The sequence below is a fragment of the Lepisma saccharinum genome, chromosome 1, assembly GCF_977018435.1.
Source record: "Lepisma saccharinum chromosome 1, izLepSacc3.1, whole genome shotgun sequence".
NCBI lineage: Eukaryota > Metazoa > Arthropoda > Insecta > Zygentoma > Lepismatidae > Lepisma > Lepisma saccharinum.
In genome coordinates, this window is record NC_139229.1 from 135,715,787 (window position 1) to 135,740,250 (window position 24,464).

Consider the following 24,464-nt stretch of genomic DNA (forward strand, 5'->3'; position numbering starts at 1 on the left):
ACAAAAACTTTTTTAGGCCTAAGCTAGAATACGGATGCAGCATATATGGAAATGCTACAGAAAGAATTCTATCTAAGATAGATAGTTTAGAAAGAAAAGTCTTGAGGAGATCATTGGGTCTCATGAATTCAGCTCCCAATGTAGGAGTTTATTTAGAATCCATAGAAAAACCTTTTAAGTATAGATGCAAATGGATTACAAATAAATTCGTTTTCAAGTGCTGGGAAACACAAGAACATCCAGTAAATAAACTTATGCAAGACCAATGGATTTTATATCAAGAGAACAAAATAAAGGGACAATATTCAACTTTCCTACAATGTAAAATAGAATTTCAAGATTTATTTTCTACAATAATAACGCATAGCAAACATCCAATTTATGAAATTTCATATGATCAAATACCGGTAAGGAATGTTTCATTAACAAGTTATGCAAATATTCAATTATATTTACAAAATTGGGAGAATTATAGATTCATATACACAGATGCATCAAAAAATAAAGAAGAAGTAGGATGTGCTTTTATTGACTCTTCAAATGGAAATATTAAAAAGTTTAGACTACCTGGAGAGTGTTCTATTTTCTCGGCAGAAGCATATGGAATATATCGTGCATTGATGTACATTAATAATATTCCAGATAAAAGGATATTAATATTAACAGATGCTAAAAGTGTTTTGTACAGTGTGCAATCTTCATATAAAAAGTTATATAAGGCATCAGCATTGGTACTTTACATAATAAGATTGTATGGTAAGTTAACTACAGAGGGAAGGACAATTCATTTTGCATATATACCAGCACATTCAGGGTTTCATTATAATGAACTGGCAGATAAAAATGCTAAAGAAGCAAGAATTATGGATCACAGAACGAATATATTATTATCATATACAGATATGTTACCAAGAGTTAAAAACAAAATTCAACAAGATTGGGAGATATGGGTCAAACAAAAATTTACATATATGGGTCATTCATATAAAAATGTACTAAATTTAAACAATAAGACTCCGTGGTTTTATACATTTAATATACCCAGAAAGTTTTTAGTTTTAATACTAAGATTGAGATCAGGTCACATACGTTTAAATCACCATTTATATAAAATTAATTTAGTAAATTCACCTATGTGCAAGTGCAATCTAGATCAGGAAGATGCTCATCATGTTATATTTCAATGTCCACTTTATACCACTCAAAGGGAGATGTTATTCAAGAATCTAATAAAGAAAGGAATACCTCTTCCAACTTCTTTATCCTGTTTAATATCGTCACCAGATGTAACAATTGTATTTATCATTTGTAGATTTTTTCATGATATTAATATAGACATATGAAAATTGTAAATATTCAAAATGTGTAACTTGATATATTCACCAGATATAACAATTGTATTTATTATCAATTTTAAATTTGTATGATAATGATGTAGATGAATTATGTATAAGAAAACTGTATATATTCAAAATTTGTGATTTGTGTAACAGTGTCATGCATGACATATTTTTAGGACACTTGGTGTAGAGCTGGTATAACAGCTAAAACCAATAAAGTATGAATGAATGAATGAATCTCTTGATTTAAAATTCAATAATTTTTGTTTGTAAAAACTGCAAATATTTTGTGCAAAAATATACAAAATACTGATCATGTTAGACCGTAAATAGTTCTTATTTTTAAAAAAATCCTTGACAATGAACAGAGTGAGAAGTACATTAATCTCAAAATCATTTAATTGTGTTTATTAGGCCCTGGAAAAGAAAGAAAACAATATATATATATATATATATATATATATATATATATATATATATATATATATATATATATATATATATATATATATATATATAGACACACACACTCACTCACTCTCTCTCTCTCTCTCTCTCGATTTAAAATTCAATAATTTTGGATTGTAAAAACTGCAAATATTTTGTGCAAAAATATACAAAATACTGATCATGTTAGACCGTAAATAGTTTCATTATCATTAATCTGTAAATAAATATGGCAGCTAATATTTTGCAAACCATCATTTAAAGAAATTGCCAAAATGCAGCTGCAAAGACTATAAAAGAAATTTTAAGATACAATTATAGAGAACATCCTGAATGTTTTATTTTCACTGGAAGAAAAATTAGTGAAATTATTTTAGTTTCATTACCACACAAACATTTCCATAGTAGGTTCATATAGGTATAGGGTATCAGAAACAGAGAAATGTATATTTACATACTTTTTATTTGCATCAATCAAACTGTTCAAATATATTACAGGCACATCGCTCTACGACGCCGCCAGGGGTCCTGGTTCCTGGGATGTTTGTGAGTGTCCATTCATCATATCACTCATCCCCATCTTCGCAAGTGGCACAAAAAGCGAATCAATCAATTAAGCGTGTTTCTCTAAAAAAAAAATGGTCGGAACCGTATCGGACAGGAAATTATCAAAAGCCAGCAGTGGCAGTTTTGGGTTCCAAAACTGGGGGAGGGCAAAGACAGTATACTCCCCCTTGTAGATAAAGTTTAGCATTGTGTGGGGGCAAATGCCCCTAATCGCCGCCAGTGGAAGCCAGACGTTCAGGGCAATAGAGTTTCCCTAAGTCGGCAAAATTTTAGAACGGGGTTCCTGGCGCTATGAAAATCTCAAATTCTACACACTAGTCTCCCACTTTTAAACACTATCATTTCGAACTTCCCGAAGTCCGGATCCCCGTCCGGACTTTTAGGGATCCCGTACAGCCTTCTTATTTTATGTCGTTAATCTGGCCAGCGATGAAAGTAACCTTGAAGTAGGTGTAGAAATAAAAGAAGTAGTCGAATGTGTGCTTTGACATATTTATTATCTATACACAGGGAACCTCATGTTTAGAGTAATGTTGTATAAATTTTAGACTAACTGTCTGTCTAGAACGTCTGTTGGGTCTGTTGTATAAATACGTTGAAGTGACTTGTATGCAATTTTGCGTTGCAATACGGCGAGTTACGAATGAGTCATTCTGTAGGATAAACATGTGGATTTGAAATAACGCATATACTGAATTTCTAACATAATTGCTAGTCGAAGCATAATTAATCATGTTTCCGTGGAAGAAGAAGGAGGAGAAACAACGTTCGAGTCCCAGAGCTCCAGGAGGAATTCCACAGGTAGATTTCAAATTGCTACATTTAATGTGTCATAATAATATTTCAAGAAAATTAAATTAATTGTATCAACACCCATATATTTTTCGTTATACCACGTAAACGCAACACTTGAGATAATGGAGACGAGCTCTCAACAATTTTAGTAGTTATCATAGGTACATTCGCATGGGAATGTCAGTAGAATAAAGCTAGATGAAAATATAGTCAAGAGTCACTGGGATGCAGTAAATCCTTAAAATACAATGTTGTATTACATACCCTTTTTTAATATTGGGTAAAACTGTCAAAGCCGGGAATCGGATTTCTGCAAATGGTATGACTCGAGTCGTTCCCAACGAAAACAGCGGCGTGGTTGGAAACACTGACAGGGAGATACGTCATGAAATGTACACGGTAAAAATTTATTATTCTTCGGACACCTCTAATTTTTTCGTTTCATCAATTTTTGACATTCGTACTTACGTATCTGCTTCGCGGAACATTCCTGAAGGTGTATCAACGTTGTTTTGATGAAATTTGGGCTACAGTCTAGTTTACGTCCTTCTTGCCCACTCCTTCTTACCCGTTTACGTCTTTCTTGCGCACTCCTTCTTGCCCGTTCACAAAACCGTGGTAGCAGACAGCCGGCGCTCCGGCATCCGTAGAGTAAGTAAGTTTTTCTTTTCACACTTTCTGGCACTAACCATATACGGGAACGAGGTATGCCTACGAGGTTAGGCTAGGCCTGTTAGGTTAGGTTCCATTAGCACTCATTTCACCCCTAAATATGTGCTTCATCATCGAAAAATGTCCTCAGTACGTTCAATCACGCATATCCGGACAAAATCGGTTTTTCTCGATTTTCTCCTCCAGGAAACTTTTCCTCGCCTTGGGATTTACTTGGTTGAATTCCTTATAAAATAACCTTTCCAACGATATATGACACGTATTCCTTAGGAAAAGGACGTAAACTAGACTCTTACCGAAATTTGAACTATGTTTCCTAACCTAACAGAACTAACCTAACCACGCGCCAATGGTTCGCAATTATTTCCAATTTCTAGATCCTGATACTAACACAACACCAAATTTTAACTATGTTTCCTAACCTAACAGAACTAACCTATCCACTTGCCAATGGTTCGTGGGGCTAGCTATTCTCCATCGGAGAATTAATTTTCAACGAACAACATGAATTTCAGCTATGAAACATTCCCACATCACACAAAACACCTTCCCAATGTTCGACAATGCTACAGGAACTTATTACGGTAAGTAGTTTCTTCTGTAAAAATAAATAAATGTGTCCGAAGGATAGTAAACAAGTACCATATTGTTGTTGAGAAACACATGAATTCCCGGTCACATAGATTCTACGACGAAAGAAAACACCTCCATGAACTTTCAACAGGCTACAGAATCTCATTTCCGTAAGTAGTTTCTTCTGTAAAAATGAAGAAATATGTTGTGCCCATACAACACTGTTACCGTATACTTTTACCAGTACCTAATGTTTTCTGCTATTTTCAGTAACATAATTGTACATCTAACGTCTTTGTTTGTGTTCAGCATATTGCTATGTGGAAGTAGTACTACAGGGTGAGTTAAAAGTCAGGTTACATAGGAAGTTGTTCTTGTCTACCATCTGAAGGAACGCGTTGTGGGTCTCACTGCAGAACATGGGCTGCTTTTTTCCTCTAAATAGACGAACAAAATTTATATCCCCTGAAAGTATGTACCTTCTACTTCCATTTTCCGGTGTTCCTTTTACGATTACTATTATATTATTGCGCATAAAAAATGTTTTTCCAGCTGCTAAAAGCAATGCATTTCCCCATTTGTTCGCGTCCCTATTGTTTACACGCTCGAGTGTTGTGCGATAAGTGAGACCCTTCGTTTCGCGGCATTCGAGTTGATTTGTCGCTCCGGATTCCACCCACAGACGCACAGTTTCTTTCATTATTTCACACGAGGAATGCTTACAAGGTTAGGTTAGGCCTGTTAGGTTGGGTTCCAATAGCATAAATACAATAAAAATGTTTTTCCTGCTACTAAAAGCAATGCATTTCTCCATTCGTTCGTGTCCATATTGTTTACGCACAGTTTCTTTCATTATTTCTTCAAGGAATGCCTACAAGGTTAGGTTAGGTCTGTTAGGTTAGGTTTCATTAGCATAAATACAATGACTAATTATTATTTAGGCTAAGTGAACTAAACCTAGCTACCTAACAACATAGGCATTTTTTGCTTTCGCTAGATTTACGCAGGAATATGCCTTTTCCTTCGTTGCTACGATTTCAATACTGCCCAAACTGGACACGTTTTTCTGTTTCCGCACCTTAAAACTTACTTTTCCCGATTACTAACTACAAAACGTTACCAAAAAATTATGAACTGCCTTCCTCCTAAGCAGCACATATTCTGCAGTCTTACCGCATTTTGCAATGAGCAGACATGATTATGCCGGACGTTCTGCAAAAGGTTCTGGAGAACTGGACACGTCGCATGCACAAATGCAATGATGTTAAGGTACACACATTGAAGATATACTATAAATCCCTATGTAACCTGACTTTTGACTCACCCTGTATTATCAGTAATGAAAAATTTCTTATCTATACAACTGAAAATGCAATGGCAAAAATAGTATAAAACAACCAAAATAAATGCATTGTAAAGCATGTTGAATTTGCTACTTAGGAATACTTCCACACAACAAAAATATCAAATATAGTGAACATGTTTTTAAGTGTGTAGTGTCTCTGTGTTTAACACAGAGGAAAACAGAGAAATGTCAGTGAATTTGGCTTGTCAGGGAAATGTTAGGGAATTTTGCAGATCGTCTGGAATTTACGTGCATTTTGGGTTCTGCAAGAGAAAAAGTTCCAAAATGAACAAGCCGTTCTCTTCCACTTCTGGATTCGGTACTTGGGATTCCACTCCCAAAAACGATTCAGTTTAGAAACTTGTTTCTTTTGTTGTTATAATTCTCAGTCTTGTGCAAAATTATGATTCCTTCGAATATCTGTAATAAATTTTCACTTTCATAATACTAGATATTAGAAAGATCAAAGTAAAACCTGCAGTCCAGATATGTGAATGATAACTAAAGTACATTGACAATATGATCATAATTATCGGAAAGGTTAGTGAAGATGAGGTTATAGTCTATTATTTTAGAGATCTTAGTCTTGTTGGCATTTCCTATAGAATTCCTATACGCAACAAAAAATTCTCCAGATGCTGTGTACTTATAAATGTAAGCAAAAAAGCAGCATTTTCTATGACATTATAAATCCGCCAGAAAATGAAAAATTGTATGGTTTAGGAACTTTTTCTATTGTGAAGATGTGTTATGGTGAAATAATGTAACCTACCTCTGTTACCTTAGCCTGAAGGCTAGATGCAAGTAGCACCCAATACATTTGATGCCGATTGTAATTTTACATTTTACTCTTCGAATTTTCACATGTTCTTGTGTGTGTAGAATTAAATTTGCTATATAAAAAAAAAAAAAAGTTGTGAAAGTGAATATTCATAATAATTAACGGATTATATGAAGCGATTTTACAATCCCGGATAATTCTCCAATTTCCTTCAAATTTCGTATACTCAATAATTTAGGGCTCCTAATCGCGAATCTGCACTTATTATTTGGCAGTCACGTGTGGAATTTTGAAAAACGTGGGGTCCATGATCGCAACCGACAATGTACAATTGCTCATTATGTACCAGAAGATTTTGTGTTTCCAATACGTAAATAACGAAATATACATTCCTGATATTACTACGACCCCAAATTTTAACTATGTTTGCCAAACCTAACCTAATCTTATCGTGAATGTTTTTTGGGGCTATGCGTGAATGGTTTTTGGAGCTATGGGTGAATGGTGTGTAAGGAAATGTAAGTTCCGTAGCAACCCTGCAACTGAAAACCATACTGTTTTATTCATAAATTGACATCTTGTGCTTCCATATTCACGTGAAAATGGTTAAAAATTAGTTTAAACAAAGCCTTGACCCTCAATGCTTGAAAAAATTCTGATACGATCATGTATTCTAACTACTAGTTACTTTAAAATTGAGTTATTTCTTTAGATAGATTTAACTTATTCATTAAGATATATCTGACTTCAGTAGCATTCATTAGAATTCAATACCCGGTGGAGGCACATAGGTCCACACCCGATTAGTCTTACTAATAAAGTAGACTTAAAAGACAAACTCAATCAATCAATCATTAGAATTCAAAAGAAATTAATGTCATGTACTGTTTTATCAATTTATTTCAAAATCAAACACTGAGAATGTGGTGTGAAGAATTAAAATATCTATGCTTGGAGTCAATAAAGGGTCCATGCCAAATCAACCAATTTAAAATAATTGGTTGCATGACCATTTTAGAAAAATTTAATTTTTAGTGCATACGATTGTACATGTTTCTAGATATCAAAACCAACGTTCAATAAAATGTATTGTATTTAGTTTTCCTGGGGCGGTCATTTTTCCAACATGGCACATGGCTTTTTTTGCTCATGTAGCACTTTTCAGAAACCTTAATATCTCAAAAACCATTAAAGCTAGAGACCTGAAACAAAATTCATTTTGTAGCGAATGAAATATACTTTCTATGATATTCAAGTATGTTTTGCTTAAAATTGCATCATAAGTATGAAAATTATGGTGGAAATTTGGATAACAATAATTGGATTTTTACGCCAGGATTTTTTCAATGAAGGGGTTAAGTCTAAGGCTTAATTTTATTTTCATATGTAGACCTGTCTGCAGCGTGTCTGTAAATAAAATATCAGTGCTTAGAAATGTAACCCTTTTTTACAGCATGGGCTCAAACATGGCCGTTCATTGAATTTTGACAGTTTTCGGGGTTAAATATCTCAGATGGGTCCTCTTGAAAAATTCTGAAATTTAGCATAAATGAATCCCTACATGAACCTAACTACAGTAAAAATCTCAACTTTTAGATTCAACTCGTTTTGGTGAATATGAGGTAACATAGGTCACCTAATATCTGACGTTGCAAAGTAAGGTTAAACTACATCCTATACTTAGAATAATGAAGTCTTTTCTTTTTTAAATTTGGGTTAAATAAAGCCTCAGAAAGTATAGTAACATAAGGTTTTAACACTTGACTTACCAGAAATTGAAATTACAAGGTATGACAATTGAAAATCTGCGAAGTCTCATTGCAAAAGGTTTGATTTATTAGGTACCCATGACCAGTTGGTGTTGCCAGCTCAAGTTTCCTATTCATTCTCTTTGTCAAATCAGGCAGAATTCTTTTTTCTTTCACTAAGTTCCTAAGTAAATTATCAGAAACCTTCAGTTCATCGCATATATGTTTTCTTGACCAAGTGGTAGCAATCAAACTGATGATTCTGACCTTTTCAACATTAGTTTTCACTCATTTACATTTTTCTTCTTATAATTTCCATTATATGATTGTACTGGCCATGCAAGGGATTGTCACACTTGCCTTTCTTTTCTTCAGTTCTAATACTTTGTGAAAAGCAACTTTCCAGCTTCCTTTTCACTCCTTGTATGATGTGATTAGTTTTTCGATACATCAAAAACAGAACAGACTTCATCCATTTCCTTTAGTTTTTCTTGGGTTTGCACAAAGACATCATTTCCATTCTTGAATTTAAGTTAGTCACTTTCACTCCAACGTGTCAGGTGATTTAACTGGTATAAGGCTTACTTGACACTTTTTTGCCTTACCATATGATGCAAATTGATTTTAAAATTTCCCTTACTTAACTTTTTCTTTAAATGGTACTTCTGGAGATCACAACATACTTTAGCATATAAAAACTTTTTTCAATGGTAGCCTATTTGCATATTGTCTCTAAGCAACCCATCTGAAGTCTTGACCTAAGAAGTATTTCACTAAGTTTGGTAACCTTACCAAAAGTGTATTTATGACAGTCCTCTCCAGTTAAACATCCTACAGAACACTTCATTTCCAGTCACAGATAACGAAAATTCACAAGTCGGCACATTAGGCAAAGGAAGAATGACATCAGAGATTGTAATTGCACAGATCAATTCCAGTCTTGCCTCACATCCTATCAGAACACGTCTGAATCTTCTGAATCACATCTACTTCAACAAATGTATTTTCTTGAAGGGGGAAAAAGAAACCGGAAAATAAAGGAAACAAAAAATAATATATTCTACCAGCTTTGACCCTCCAAGATAAATAGCCTACTTTCAGTGGAGTGCCCAAGTAGGGGTTGGTGGGGGTCATAACCCTATACCTTTGGCCTAGCATTTCATATATACAATTACGTCAAAGGCAGGATAATGTAGCGAAAACAGGGCTGTATGCTAAAAAAGTATATGTAACCTCCCTCCCCTCCCTTTTGAAATTCCCGGGCATGCCATTGCCTATCTTAAGCTGCATGCACTGCTACATTTAAAAAATGTGGAGGAAGCTCAGTTTTGGAGCTGACAATACAAACTGGTTGTGGATACCTAATAAATCAAACCTTTTTCAATGAGACTTCGCAGATTTTCAATTGTCATACCTTGTAATTTTAATTTCTGGTAAGTCAAGTATTAAAACCTTATGTTACTATATTTTCTGAGGCTTTATTTAACCCAAATTTAAAAAAGAAAAAGAAAAGACTTCATTATTCTAAGTATGGGATGTAGTTTAACCTTACTTGGCAATGTCAGAAATTAAGTGACCTACGTTACCTCATATTGACCAAATCGAGTTAAATCTAAAAGTTGAAATTTTTACTGAGAGTTAGGTTCATGCAGGGATTCCTTTATGCTAAATTTCAGAATTTTTCAAGAGGACCCATTTGAGATATTTAAGCCTCGGCTGGATGTTGAAAGAAATCCAAATTTCGAGGGTGTCGTTAGCTCCGTTCTAACAACAGTACCAAGGGAACACGAGGGAGGCGCTGACGTCGCTTTCAAGAAATTCTCCTTTTTCCCAGTCACAAACCTCCCATATTCTTACCATCGTTACCCAGTTTCAGCAACCCGACCTCGCTGCTTTTACGATCTGGCAGGGAGGGCGAGAATAGAATACGCTGGTCAAGTCGTCTGCTGTGCCCGCCCATGGGTGCGGCCATATTGGCAATAAACAACCGGTTGCTACGGTCGTTGCTAAGGTCGGTAACATGGCGTTGTCTATGGAGCGTTGCTGAGGTTTTGGAAAGATGAGCCGAAAACAATGAGGGACGGAGAGTTAGCATGTAAGGAGAACCACTTTCGTAGTTTCAGATGCACAAGTCAAGAAGGTGTCGTCGAAGGAAGGGTGCAAGCAAGCATGAAGGAAATAATATGATGTTAAGGAAAGCGGTACTTAGATGTCGCACGTGTTGTGACTAGCACTTCTTCGAAAAAATTGCAATAGCTTTGTATGTGCGAAGAGATGTTTATTATCTTTCTTTCAGTGGCGGCAATTACGGGGGGCGAGAGGGCAATTCCCCCCACTTTTTCGCCCGCACTATGTTAAATCTTATCTACAAAGGGAAATATACTGTCTTTGCCTCCCAGTTTTGATACCTCCCCCCCCCCCCCCCCGTTTTGGAACCCAATCGCTGCCACAGCTTTCTTTATATTTACGTGAACCAGATTAAATATTTTACATAACCAATGTAGCCTCTATTCCTTTGTTACGACTCTATTACGAGGACAAAAGGGTTGAACACAACATGTGCCGTTTCCTCTGTCCATCATTATCTTGTTATTATTCCAACTTATCACTATATCATGTTCGTTTATGCAAAAATATTAGAATGAAAACAATTTGTTGTAATTAATAATGGGCTGCCAAGCTGAAAACACCTTCAGGTCGGTCAGTAGGCTCCAGGCGCCAGGAATGAATCCAGTAGCGTAACTAACATGCTCTGCCCCCCCCCCCCCACGCAACTTTCAGTTGTGTGCCCATACTAGTCTAAAAATGTACAAATATATTTCTTTTCTAAAATATTAATTCACGCCCACATTTATATTAGGTATATAAAAACATGAAAATGCATACATGTAATTTGAATCAATGTAAAAACTAATACGAAAGGTTAAGACAACAAAGAAACTGTAAAAAAATATATATTATAATTATATATGAAAACAGACTGTTATTACAAAAATTACGATATTGTCAAATGATCATTAGCAGTCTTCTGCATTTTTTCATGGAAGCAAATTCTTGTTTGCTAGTTTTCGAGCTCGATCGCTCTCACTCCTGACATTGTGCTTCTCAAGTAATTTTTGATGAATTTTAGCTTGGAAAATCATTTCGTGGAGGAAGATTTTCTCTTTTCCGTTTGGTAAAAATTGTAAGTAGGGTGAAAATTAGCGTTGCCAACGTGTTCTCTTGCCTGTCGTCTACCTTTCGGCTACGTAAACCATTCAGCTAATGAAATTTTGTTTTTCTAATCTGGTAATCCACTTTCTACTTGTGATTAACATTTTCTGTTTGCAGTTACGGGCATAAAATATAATATGTTCGGTCGAAAATATATTTTAACGCCGAAAGTAAACCTTTTGTGAACGTCTTTCTCAGTTTATCATTCTTACTGCGCCCCGAAGCTCGTGTGCCCCCCCCCCCCCCCGCACCGCGGGGGTTACGGGGATGTTATTTACGCCATTGCATTTATCACATGTTCAATCTTTCGTTCAATAGTCCTTAATGCACACAGCGATATGCATAACTCGGAAAAGGGGTGAATTTCCAAGAAGCGGGAAGATAAGCTTCTAGGGGAGCGATTTCTTTCGTATTGCTATCAGTTTGCCATTATCAGTTGTGTTGTGTTCCTGTGATAAAATAACGTAATTGTTTCAACGTGATTTTATTTATCTCAATTCCTCATAATCTATAAATGGGAGTAAAATGTTTTCGGCTAGAAATCGCTTATTTACGAGTTACGATTATACAGAATTTCTGGAAGTTCAAGAACATAATATATTTTGGAAAGTGCCATTCGTTTAATATGTAAATGCGAACCTAATTTCCTGAAATAACAGACGTGATACACCTTCAGTTTAGACATTTACTTTGGATGCAATAATAATAATTATAATACGGTGGAGGCACATAGTGGTTCGGATTACAATTTAAACTGTAGGTCCAGTCCCGATTAGCCTTACTGTGCATAAACTTCACTTAAAACACAAAATCAACAAATAAATGATAATAATAATAATATAAGATTGTTATCTTCATATGCATTTATTATTGTTGTTGATACTAGTAGTAGCAGTACTAGCATAACTATTCTATGGTACTAGTCCCAATTCATTTGTGGTTGCTGTTCCGGCTATTGACTGAAATCACTTTAGACACTTCCAATATTACTACTCCTACTATTAAATTATGTCAATGGCTTGACTACCCCTACAAGAATTTCTTTCGACGTCTATGACTATGTACTACTATATTCTTCCGATCGAGAAAATGCATTGTAGTTTTTGAATACCCATTAGTGCAAAGGCACGAAATATGCCTAATGTGCACAATGATTGTAATCATACGCATAGCAATAAGACTTATCTGACCACAGACAAAAAAACATTCATTTACCCGTCAACAAGCCTCTGTAGCGAAACCGAAGAAATCGTAAGTTGCCGGTCACTTTCATAAAAGTGCCTGCTTTTGTTCGTCCATTTCTTCTTTAACTTGTCACCTGTAAGCAACCTGTATTTTATGTATGTATTCTTCTGGATCTAATCCTTACAATGGTGTAAGGTACATATTACAATTTTCGTTGAAGAACCCTGTCAGTAAGAACAAAAGGTATCCCTTGCGGTCCGTTTCCAATACTAACTGCATGGGGAAAGTACGGAAAGCGCTTTGTATATTGCCAGGTATACCGTTGCTATGGCAACAGCGCCGGAAGTGACGTTCACTATTGACAGATGTGACGGAACCCTGAAGAATAACTGTTTTCCTTTCCTTTTTTTTTTGTACACATCGTCCTTTGAGATCACCAGCCTATGCACTGTGAAGCTGCATGTTTCTTTTTGTTTCCGTCGTTACATTCATTTCGTTACAGTAAAATGGCCAACTAACATAGATTATGTAGTAAAATACCTAAAATATAAATTCTCCGCTTTGGAATCAGGATTCTGTTGTTACTGTTCTCGTACAAGAAGCTACACACTTTGTGTTATCAGGGCCTCTCCGATGGCGTAGTGGTGGCGTCGTCGCCTTGTAATCAAGGGACCCCGGATTCAATACTCGGTGGAGGCGTAGTGGCTCCAGTGGAGTAGCAGCCACCCCCGCAATCACCGCAATCCCCGCAATGCGGGGGAAGGGGGCGAGGTGTAGGAGCCCCACAATGCGCTCTTGATTTTTTTTTATATAATCGCAGAAATTACACATAGTGTTGCTTATAAAAAAATCGATTTACGAAACAGAAATCTGGTTCCCAGTAACATCATATACGAAGTCTGCGGTAACAAGCAGTGATGTATTATCTCAGCCAGAGGGACCCCAGTAACTTGTCATGTGGGCCCCCCTCCGAAATGCAGAATTAACTTACTTGCTCGCAGATGTCCATCGATAGGAAAATATCCCTCATCTCATACCTTTGTACCTACGCAGTTTGTCGTAAACGTAGTGTAGCGTGTCAATTGTCTACAGTTATGAATCCAGTAGAAATATTCAGTTGCTCAACCAGTCTATCCTTATTTTACAATAAACATCAAAATTGTTAATTCGTAACCTTTTAGTTTCTACACGTGATATTTAAAATGTAACTTCCCACCTAATATTTTCAAGGGGGTCCCAATTCTTTTCATATTGAAATAAGAGCTGAAATGAATTTCCCACATTGTCTACACTTGTTACGTTTTACTTCAAAGGGGACGAAAACCTCAGTTAAAGGTGGGACCAATAGTAAATTATCCCTTTGCTGTAAAGACCATTATCCCATCCGCTGCCACGCAGGGTATACAACGTATGAGTTAAATGTGACCATTATTTTGTGTAATTTTGTAAGTTCATTTTTCTTACAATTTGGCATTTTGTGGACATTTCTGTCGAACTAGTTCTTATTTTCCAATGTGTTACGATTTTTTGATCTGCAGTGTTCGAAGGGAAAATTCCTCGCTGCAAATTTCCTTGTTCGCGTTGGGAATAGAAGGAAGGATCATTGTATGGAACAACTTGAAGATAATGCAGTAGGTGAAGGAGAATGATTATGCAAATTCGAGCACTGATGGTCTATTAATAAAAAGGTTCTTGTTTCATGAAAAAGTATTTAAGAAAGTATGATCACTGGTCTATCGAAAAAAGAATGGCAGCATTAAAATTATGAATAATGATGTTGAGGTCTACTAACCTGTGGCAACCTTCTTTTATTTTGTTTTTGGGGGGGGGAGTTCAGTCCTTCCGAGCTGCATTTCATGGAGTGACAAATTTTCAGTGAATAGAGTTCCTTCGCAGCTTTATTATCTATCACTCAAGACTAGAGTCCGCAGTTATTTCTTTGTAGCAGATTGAAATTTAACTGAAATTTACCTTGTGATATGTTACTACCGACAATCTAGATGTCCGGTTCAACCCGCATTACTGAAGGATAAGTTTGTTGCTTGAGTATATTACTCACTCAGTATTAGAAGGCTAATATGAGCGACTCTTACGTTGAATCTTGGCCTGGAGGATCCAGGGATGGCTTAGGGGCTGAAGACACATCCACCTCAAAGTCCAAAAGAGGAGTGTTTACTATCTTTTTACAATTCCACCAAAACAGTATTTTTTAATATCTGTGTAATATATGTAACTTCATTAAAAAAATATTTCAAGCAAAAATACAAAGCATCAGGAACAAAATATTTGGCAGCAGGAAGCTTCCCCCCCCCCCCCCCAAAAGTGATTCCTGGCTATGTCCCTGCGTTGAAGTAGATAAAATATTTCCAGATTCTTCTTCCAGTTATTTTTCAGAAATTCAAACCATCCTGATTTAGTTTCAAGAAGGTTCTACAGTGATATAAGTCGATAACAAAAAAATGGGAAGCATAATATTTGAGGTAAAAGTTAATTTCTTGTACAACGAAGGGGGGAGGGCAGATAACTAGCTAACTATTGTACCTCCGTCCCACTCTGGCATCATATTTTTTTTTTTTACACTAAGGGGGCCCCTCAATATTTTACTTGCAGGGGGGGGGGGGGGCAAAGATCTGCGCTACCCCACTGAGTGGCTCGGATACCACTTTAAACTATACGTCCAGTCCCGATTTGCCTTTCTGTGCATAAATTGGTCTTAAAACAAGTTTAACAAACAAACTTTTTGCTATCAGTTCACAATCATAATTGGCTGTGCTCTAACAGTTGGAGATATTGATAAGTGTCCAAAATGGATAGATGCATGTAAAGAGTGAGGTATTTGCAAAATTTCCGGCAACTACTCTTGAAGCATCGATATATTATAAATTGTACATACATAGTCTCCCCACAATAACCAAATATTAGCAAGCAGATGGAGGACTTCCCCTTCCTTTCAAATACCATTCTGTACATAACCGCCGAACTCGGGACCTCTATTACTCAAGATTAGTCTGTCCGATACCCGGTGGAGGCAATGGCACAGTGGTTCGGATCCCACTTTCAACTGTAGGTCCAGTCTCGATTAGACTTCCTGTGCATAAAGTGGACTTAGAACAACAAATCAATCAATCAATCAAGATTAGTGAAAAGCAGGCACGTATCAAGAAATATATTTCTGGGGGGGAATCCGAACCAAGTCTCAGAAATAATAATAATATAAATGATGAAATTAAAGTATTCACATTAGATTAATGACATTAATGAAATATGTAAATTAATTAATAATGTATTATTATTACTTGAATAGGCAAAAAGACGGTGTAAGAACAGGGATATAACAACACATATTCTTTATCTAGCTTAGGTGTAGTTAATATCGCAAAAAAATTAAAATTGGAAATGAATGTCAAATAGATCAAGGATCGAATATTTATTGAATAACAAAATAGAAGGTTGGATCCAGTAGACGAAAAGTAAATTTCTTGGTTAGTTCCAGTGTGCATAAATCTTCTTTGACACTGGCCTTCACAACCGTATGTTCCCAATATAGCTAATCGTTGCCTTCCAATAAGTTCCGCAGAAATAAATAACCTTCGATTATACAACAAATACTAAAAACGTATATTTTTATTATTTAATTTCAGTACTTGATACCCTCTGGCACTGGCGTACGAAGAATTAGAGATTATAATTATATTTTCCTATATATTTTATCTTGGGGGAGGGCTGAACTTGTGAACTTGGATGGTGCATAAACAGTAGCGCAGGAACATTTTTCATCTGTAAGGTACAAAATTCGTCCTCCACATATATATATAATATATATATATATGTATGTATGTGTGTGTGTGTCTGTACTGTATATATCTATATGTTATACACACACGCACATAAAGTTGGGGCATTGAAAATTCAATTTTAGAAGAGCACACACAGATTTCCTGTTTTTTTAATATACATACATTTTATTTATTATTATTATTTTTTTTTAGAATTTATGGTTATTTTAAAAACAGATAATTTCGAAACATATAAAGCTCGTTTTGTGCTCATTTGGAAGAGGATGAAACTGAAAATCAGAATTTTGTCATTTGAAAGTAGCGAATATCTATTAATTTTAATGCAGGGTGTCATTTGAAGGGACAATAGGAGGGATTTTCCCCCCATCTTGTTTTGAAACATCAAATTTCTAGTTATGAGTGATACATCTCAACCGGGGATCATTATTTCCAACCCACTTGTAAACTGTATCGTACTTATGATGTTCCATTTGAATTCAATTAACCTACACCATAGCTACATACAAAAAATTCTCGTTATGCAATTTACGTTGACTGTGTACAGTGACACCAATTTATACGGGTCTGTGGGGCCCGAGCCCACCCAATAATTTATGTGATTTGTGAATTCAAATTTTTGAGCCCACCCAGTGTTTTTGAAAAATTGGAACCCCTGGCTGTCTCTTTTAAATGCCATGTATTTGGTAGTATTTTTCAGACTTCTGGTGATTCACAAGTACTCTTGTATCGAACACTAAAACTGGGCGGCGTTTCTGACGTATGTTGAGTCGCTTGATCATTTAATCTTCTTCGAGAGCTTGTTGAGATCTGTAGTATTTTGTTGTGTTTTATAAAAATAAGTCGAGGTGGTCCCCGATCGAGGAAAACCATACGTTTGAAAGCATTGTTTTCAATCTTAATTGCACAATATGAATGGCCGCTTTGAAGACAGGTTTATTTTTTAATATGGTCCTATTAAATGCACACACATGGCATTTAGACGATTAAGAACGTGTTTTATGGAATCATGTCAGCCAAGACACATTTTCACCTCACTCAAGGTCAAGGATTATGTGAATTCAATTGAAATTGTACCAATATCTACAACTGAATGTGAATGCGGGTTCCGTGTCATGAATCTAACCTTTACTGAACAGAGGGAGATTAAATATTTGGTGGAATCATAGAATACATTGCCGTAAATCAATTTCAGTGTTGGTGTTTTATTTTCATTTGGTATGAGCTCAAATTACCAATTTAAACCTTCGTTTTAAAAGTAATTCAAACACAAAAATGGTTATTGGGGGCCATTTTGAGTTTTTCGACTTTATTACTACCTTCATTTGAATTTTTTATTTTCTAAAAATTTCGGGGGGGCTGTAGCTCCTTTAGCACCCCTCTGCGTATGCCAGTGCCCTCTGGATCTCTCTCCCCTAAATAGTCCTCAGCTCAAAGTGACAGAAAAGCCAAGGTGAATTCCTTTTTATAATCTCTAATTCTCCGAAACTATTCTTTTTGGAATGAAAATATAGAAATTAAAGTTGATTTCTGAAAAAAAAAAGTATTGAAGGACAATAACAGGGAAGTTTTCCCTTTGTAAAGTCGGCTGGGCGTCTTACTGGCCTGATGGAAACTAAGATTAGGTTCCTGGGCGTGTTTTGTGAGGTCGGATTTTTGCGGCCTTCTCTCTTCATAAAGCGGCTCTGGGGTTCACCCATTCTCAAATAAATAGGTACCAGTGGAGGACGACACCCCTAGGGGCGGGGGAGGCTAAAGGAGGCTGGAGCGTGATGCTTAAAAACCAAAGGATAGAGAATGAAAGTGAAAATAAAGATTGATTGGTTGATTTGTGGTTTTAAGTCCACTTTATGCACAGAAAGGCTAATTGGGAGTGGACCTACAGTTTAAAGTGGGATCCGAACCACTGTGCCATGTGCCTCCAGTGGAAATAAAGAGGCAACACAGACTGAAAGAGAGGAGAAGGAAGAGGAAAACCAACCAAAACAGACTATAATAACAGAGGGAGAGGTGGATTGAGAGAAATGAAGATAAACTCTACTCACGATGGAGTGAGAAAAGGAACAAAGAAAAGAAACAGTACAGAACGATAAAGAGATAAAGGAAGGAAGAGAAACAAAAAGAGAGGCATACAGAGAAAACTATAGAAAGAGGGAATGAGAAACCGAAGCAAAAGGTAGAAAGCGAAATAAAGAACGAGCAAGTGGAGGGAGAGAGAATGAGAAGGGCAAGAAATGAAGGAAGCTCTATATCTGAAGAGCCAGGGAGAGAGAGCAAAGAACGCAGGAGGGAAAATGGAACAAGACCTAATCGTGAAAAAGATACTATGGTTTTACACACACAGAGAGATAAAAGAGTTATAAATAAAAGTTAGTTTTCTGTATTATAAGTTCTAGACTCTCCCAAGTCTCATTCCAGCTCAAATGAAGAGAAAAAAAATGTCGCCCTAGTTTCGAGTGTAAGTGAAATTTTAAAATTTTACTGGCTAAACTGCTGGAAAAGGAACACAATTCAATTGTATTCAAATAATATGCATTACTAAGGAGGGCCTACCAGGTGGCTTAATGGTAACACCTTGTAATCAGAGGGCCCCGGGTTCAATAGCCGGTGAAGGCACGCCGCTTCCGAAGGAGTGGTCTGGATCCCACTTGAAACTAAATATTAAGATTTCACCAGATTTCTGACTGTGTTGCACCGCAAGGTCATAAGTCCTATAGGCTCGAATGTCAGTTCATGAATGAATGCTTTCTTAGTTAATGTTACCAATGTCAAGTCACTGTTCAAATTGAAGGGGATTCCAGGTAAGTGTCTCCTGTCTCATTTTCCAACCAGTAACATAAATTTTCTTTTATTTTTGTATAATTTGTCTTTTAATTTTTAGGTTCATTTAACGCCGACACGTCAATCAAAATTGTCAATTTTTACATGATCTTACATTAATGTTATGTTATGCATAGATATTCTAATTGGGATTGGACCTACAGTTTAAAGTGGAACCCTAACCCGGGAACCTTCGATTACAAGGTGATGACGTTACCACTATGCGATCGGGGAGATCATTAATTTCAGATGAAATTCATGGTTTGGAAATAAATTTATTAAAATGTTGTTACTCCACGCCAAACTCACACAGAGCATTGTCGTCCTATTAAATTTTGCGCTTTACGTTTTATAATAGCAATAATAATATGAACGTTAATTTAAATTTTTATTTTATTATTTACTTTGAGCCTCAATAAATTAAAATAAGTCAGTTCTTGGGTCTCACCGCGGCGCAAAAGATTTAGTATAAGTATAATTATTGTATTAGGTAAAAACAAAAGTCAAAATGCGAAAATGGGAATATCTGAACCACCCTCTTCCATCCTACATTTTCTTCAATTCCCATTATGAATCATATAACCTAGATATGTAAAAAAAAAATCGGAGAGCATCACAGAGTAAGTCAACGAAATAACTGGCTTTCTTGTTTCGGATCAGACTTGTACGAACCGACGTAATTTGTGTAAACTAAGTGATGGCGATTCACTTCCTCGACTTGCAAGACTGTCTGTCTTGTATTTTGAAAGTAGCCACCCACTGAAGGAATGAATGCACTTCCCTGAGTTTCCAAGGTCTTTGCGCGGACAAAACATAAACCAGATGTCAAAGCAAGATAAGTTTACAAATTGCGGTGTGAAACCCTCCCCCTCCTCCGCTCCGAGCGGCACATGACCGGTGCCGCAGATGGGAGAATACACATTCAGAGGGTTGCTTGCCCAGAAGCGACAGCAGCGCCATAAGCGGAAAATCCTCGAACTTGCAGAAGGCGTGGGAACTAAATACTTGTCTCTTTTTTAATAAAATTATGTAATTTCTGTTGAAGATATTGCGCAAACGCTTGGAATTATCTATATAAATTCACGACACTAAGATGCACAATATTGAACTTAAATGCTAAAATGGTTTAAAATTCTTCGAACGCCCCATTTAAAGCTGCTTTCAGATCCAATTAATACTGAATTTCCAATTTTTTGTACGCCAAACTAGAATCCCAAATTGATTTTTTATTCATTACATCTCTCCGTGTATCCTTCTAGAAAAGCCTTGCAGAGTATCATCGAAATTGGAAGCATATGTTAGGAGATTTTGTCAACAGAAGGAGAAGCAGTTTTCAGCTGTTGAGAGAAACATCCAGCCGAGGCTTAACCTCGAAAACTGTCAAAATTCAATGAACGGCCATGTTTGAGCCCATGCTGTAAAAAAGGGTTACATTTATAAGCACTGATATTTTATTTACAGACACCCTGCAGACAGGTCTACACATGAAAATAAAATTAAGCCTTAGACTAAACCCCTTCAGTGAAAAAAATTGGCCTTAAAAATCCAATTTTTTAACTATTGTTACCCAATTTTCCACCATAATTTTCATACTTACGATGCAATTTTAAGCAAAACATACTTGAATATCATAGAAAGTATACTTCATTAGCTACAAAATAAATTTTGTTTCAGGTCTCTAGCTTTAATGGTTTTTGAGATATTAAGGTTTCTGAAACGTGCTACATGAGCGAAAAAAGCCATGCAGCATGTTGAAAAAATGGCTGCCCCAGAAGAACTAAAGATAATAATTTTTTTGAACATTGGTTTTAATATTCAGAAACATGTACAAATGTAAGTACTAAAGATGAAAATTTTCTAAAATGGTCATTCAACCACCATTGGATGGTTTGGCATTTAAGGACCCTAAATGATTGCATAACATTATAGCAAGTATTGTGCATTATTATTCAAATAGGTTTTTTTTGTACACTAGACCTCAATGGATGATATTCAACAATTAATCGAAGAACCTGAATTTTTTTTCTTCTGTTCAAGTGGCTCCAGTGCCCACCTGGGGTACCTGGAGGAAATTGTTGGGGGTAAAGGCAGCCAGTGGCATGGTGCTGACCACATTACCCCCATACGGCTTCATGGCATGGTGCAAAGCACAGGGGAGCACTTTACTTTACTTTTAACTACTTTACACACTTTTGATGGTTACTGTTTTGGAAGGAGTAAAAATATACATTCCTCACATGATTATGATAATCATATGCACAATGTTTACCTGGCATGTTTTCAATGTGGGATCTGACCTGTTTGCCCGAAATATGGTGCAATGAATTGTGTGGGAAGTTGTTCGCTGAATATCATCCATTGGGTTTCAGTGCATTCCCTAGTATACAGTAGAAGGCATTTGAAAACAGCTACTGAGCTTCGAGCGTGTATGGCTTGTTTTGCTTGTTCGAACAAGGAAGCTAAGATGCTGTATAGCGTCGTCCGTGCAAACTATGTGGCGCTCAAGGAAAATTCTCTCCCTGCAGCACTTTCGTATAAGGACAGGTGGTGGTTGGCTTGTGTTGTTATGGTATAAAACTTTGGGATTATGAATATTGGAGATTTGGGTCAATTCATAGTCTAATTGAGCATTTCTTTACAGCCTTAAATAAAGTAATTTTTCAATTAGGATTATTTCCCCAATATTGTACACTCATTGAGGAAAAAAATGAAGCACCTAGGAGTGATGAAAATGAAATGAAACTTCACCTGTTGACAGGTTATGTGACTGTATTGCAATGATTATAAATCAGATCAAACGGAGAACAGTGTGTGCACTTCGGGTGTACTGCTGACCCCATGCCAGTTGAATGTGACGCCCCCTCAGGTCTTGATACATGCGCCGATTCGATTTGGAATGGAGTCGTAGAGCCCGAGGCAAGTCGGCCCACGGCCGATGTAACCTGCAAATCAGCACTGGGTCGGAGTTGACGTCCATGCTGATCCCTTACATGTTCTATTGGGAACAGATCAGGGGATCTTGCTGGCCATGGGAGTGCCTCAACATGATGCATGCAGTCCATAGACACATGTACCATGTGCGGACGAGCGTTGTCATGTTGAAAGACTGTACCAGGATATTGTCTCAAGAGGGGTAACACAGGATATCCGTGACGTAGCACTGTGCGTCAGAATCCCCAGAACCACTACCAATGATCTGAAGTCATACCCAATGGCTCCCCACACCATGATGGCAGGGGTTATGCTGGTGTGTCATCTCCACAATATTGGCAGGATGTGTTCTCTCCCTCGGCGTTGCAATACTCGCACACACTGGTCATCCGTTGTAATGCAGAACTGACTTTCATCGCTGAACATGATGCAACGCCATTCAACACTGTCGTCAGCAGTCCATGCCTCCCAGTTATGGCAACATTCCAAATGCAGCTGTTTGTGTTTGTGTTCTGATGTTAATGGCAGCCTCCACATGCGATGGTGAACTCGTAGTCTGGCTGCTACCAGTCTACGACCAATGATGCGGGATGACACAGGTTGTTGTAGAGAGCAGGGTGTCTGGAAAACCTGGAAAAGTCAGGGAATTTTATTTTTCTGGAAAAGTCAGGGAAATTTACTATTTTTCTCGAAAAATTTGTATTTTTGTTTCTGGGCCTACCAAAGCTAGTGACTTGCTACTGGTATTTCAAGAAGGTGTAAAAGGTATCAATTTGGAAATAGGAAGCTGCGGACTTCGTTCTTCATGGTGCTTTCAAAGCATATTTTCAGAGTTCTGGTTGGAACATAGTGGTATTCTTAAGAGCAGTGTACAATTTATTTAAAGATTTTCCAGCTCTGAGAGCAGATTTCACAAGAATTACAGGATTCCAAAAAAGTTTTGTCCAATTCGGTGGTTAGACGATGGAAGTGTGGTGGAAAAAGCAATGCACAGTACCTTTTACCTATGCTGACAAGAGTTTCTGGTACCAAGGAACAACCAAGGTGTGAAACGTTTAAAACTATTAAGTCACAAGTGAGGAATCCTGTGTTATCAATTCTCTTTCAGACTTCTTTCTTGCAGCTGGTATAGAACCCTTTCTTGTCAGGTTTCAGTCTGATTCACCAATGGTGTCTTTCCTTTATGAACATTTGCTCAAGCTACTGAAATCCCTTATGTCCAGGTTTATAAAGAAGTCCATTCTGCTTGAAGCTGTAAGTTCTGAAGATCTTTTGAAACTAAATCTAACTGATCCAGAATGTGTGTGTTCTGCAAAAGAAGTTTACATTGGATTTGAAACCCGAGCAGCATTTAGATCTGTGAAACTATCTGACATTCAGGTATTACATCTTTGTGAAGATTGTCTGAAAATATTACAATGTTTGTGTAAGAAGATATGTATGAGATCACCATTGAAATATAGGCTCTCATATGGTGCAGCATGTCTCTCTCCAGCATCTGTTTTTGTTGGAAAAGTAGGCGAAGACCGAGTAAATGTGGCATTACAAGTCCTAGTTGAAAAGCGCCATTTTTCTGACTTATGTAGTAATGACAGTGTGATTGCAAGAATGAAAAATTTTGACATTGCTGTTAATCGGCTGGATCAGATGTGGATGACAGTTCTTGAAGACTGTAACAACAGTGCCTTTATACTGTTTGTCCAGAAGATTTTAATGCTTTCACATGGAAATGCTTCTGCTGAGCGCAGTTTCTCTGTAAATAATCGATGTCTTGTGGATAATCTTGATGAGGACTCACTTATTGCTCAATGATGTATACATGATGCAATTGTAAGTTATGGAGGGTTGAAAAAGTCTCTATGACAAAATCTTTAATCCATGCAGCAAGGAATGCAAATGGACAGTGGAAGGAAGCACTGAAAAGGAAGCATGATACAACAAAAACTCAGAACACTCATTTAGAAGAGAGGAAAAGAAGTATGGCAGAACTGAAAGAACTGAGTACAAAAAAGCTAAAATCCTTGAGAGATCTGCAAAGGAGATCCAAGAGTTTGATGAAAAGATGAAAGCATTAAAGAACAAAATAGTGTAGTTGTGTTTTTCAAGTAATGTGTTCTTTTGCATTCAGAAAACTATTATACAAAATTACATTCAGTTTATAAACATATATATTATTTTTCTTGTGGCTACTGAATTGTTATGGAAATAAATTAACTCCAAAAAATTGATAAAATAATTATTTTATGTGTGGGT

General features: G+C 36.6%; 1 protein-coding gene across 2 annotated transcripts in view; it reads left to right on the plus strand.

The window, feature by feature from the left end:
- The first annotated feature begins 2,937 nt into the window (after positions 1 to 2,937).
- Positions 2,938 to 24,464, plus strand: part of l(2)gd1 (lethal (2) giant discs 1) — a 64,712-nt gene continuing 43,185 nt past the window's right edge. For both annotated transcript variants that reach the window (XM_083138864.1, XM_083138873.1), the window contains exon 1: positions 2,938 to 3,155. In XM_083138864.1, coding sequence (XP_082994990.1) covers positions 3,087 to 3,155 — 69 coding nt within the window. In that variant the 5' untranslated portion in view covers positions 2,938 to 3,086. The remainder of the gene's footprint in view (positions 3,156 to 24,464) is intronic.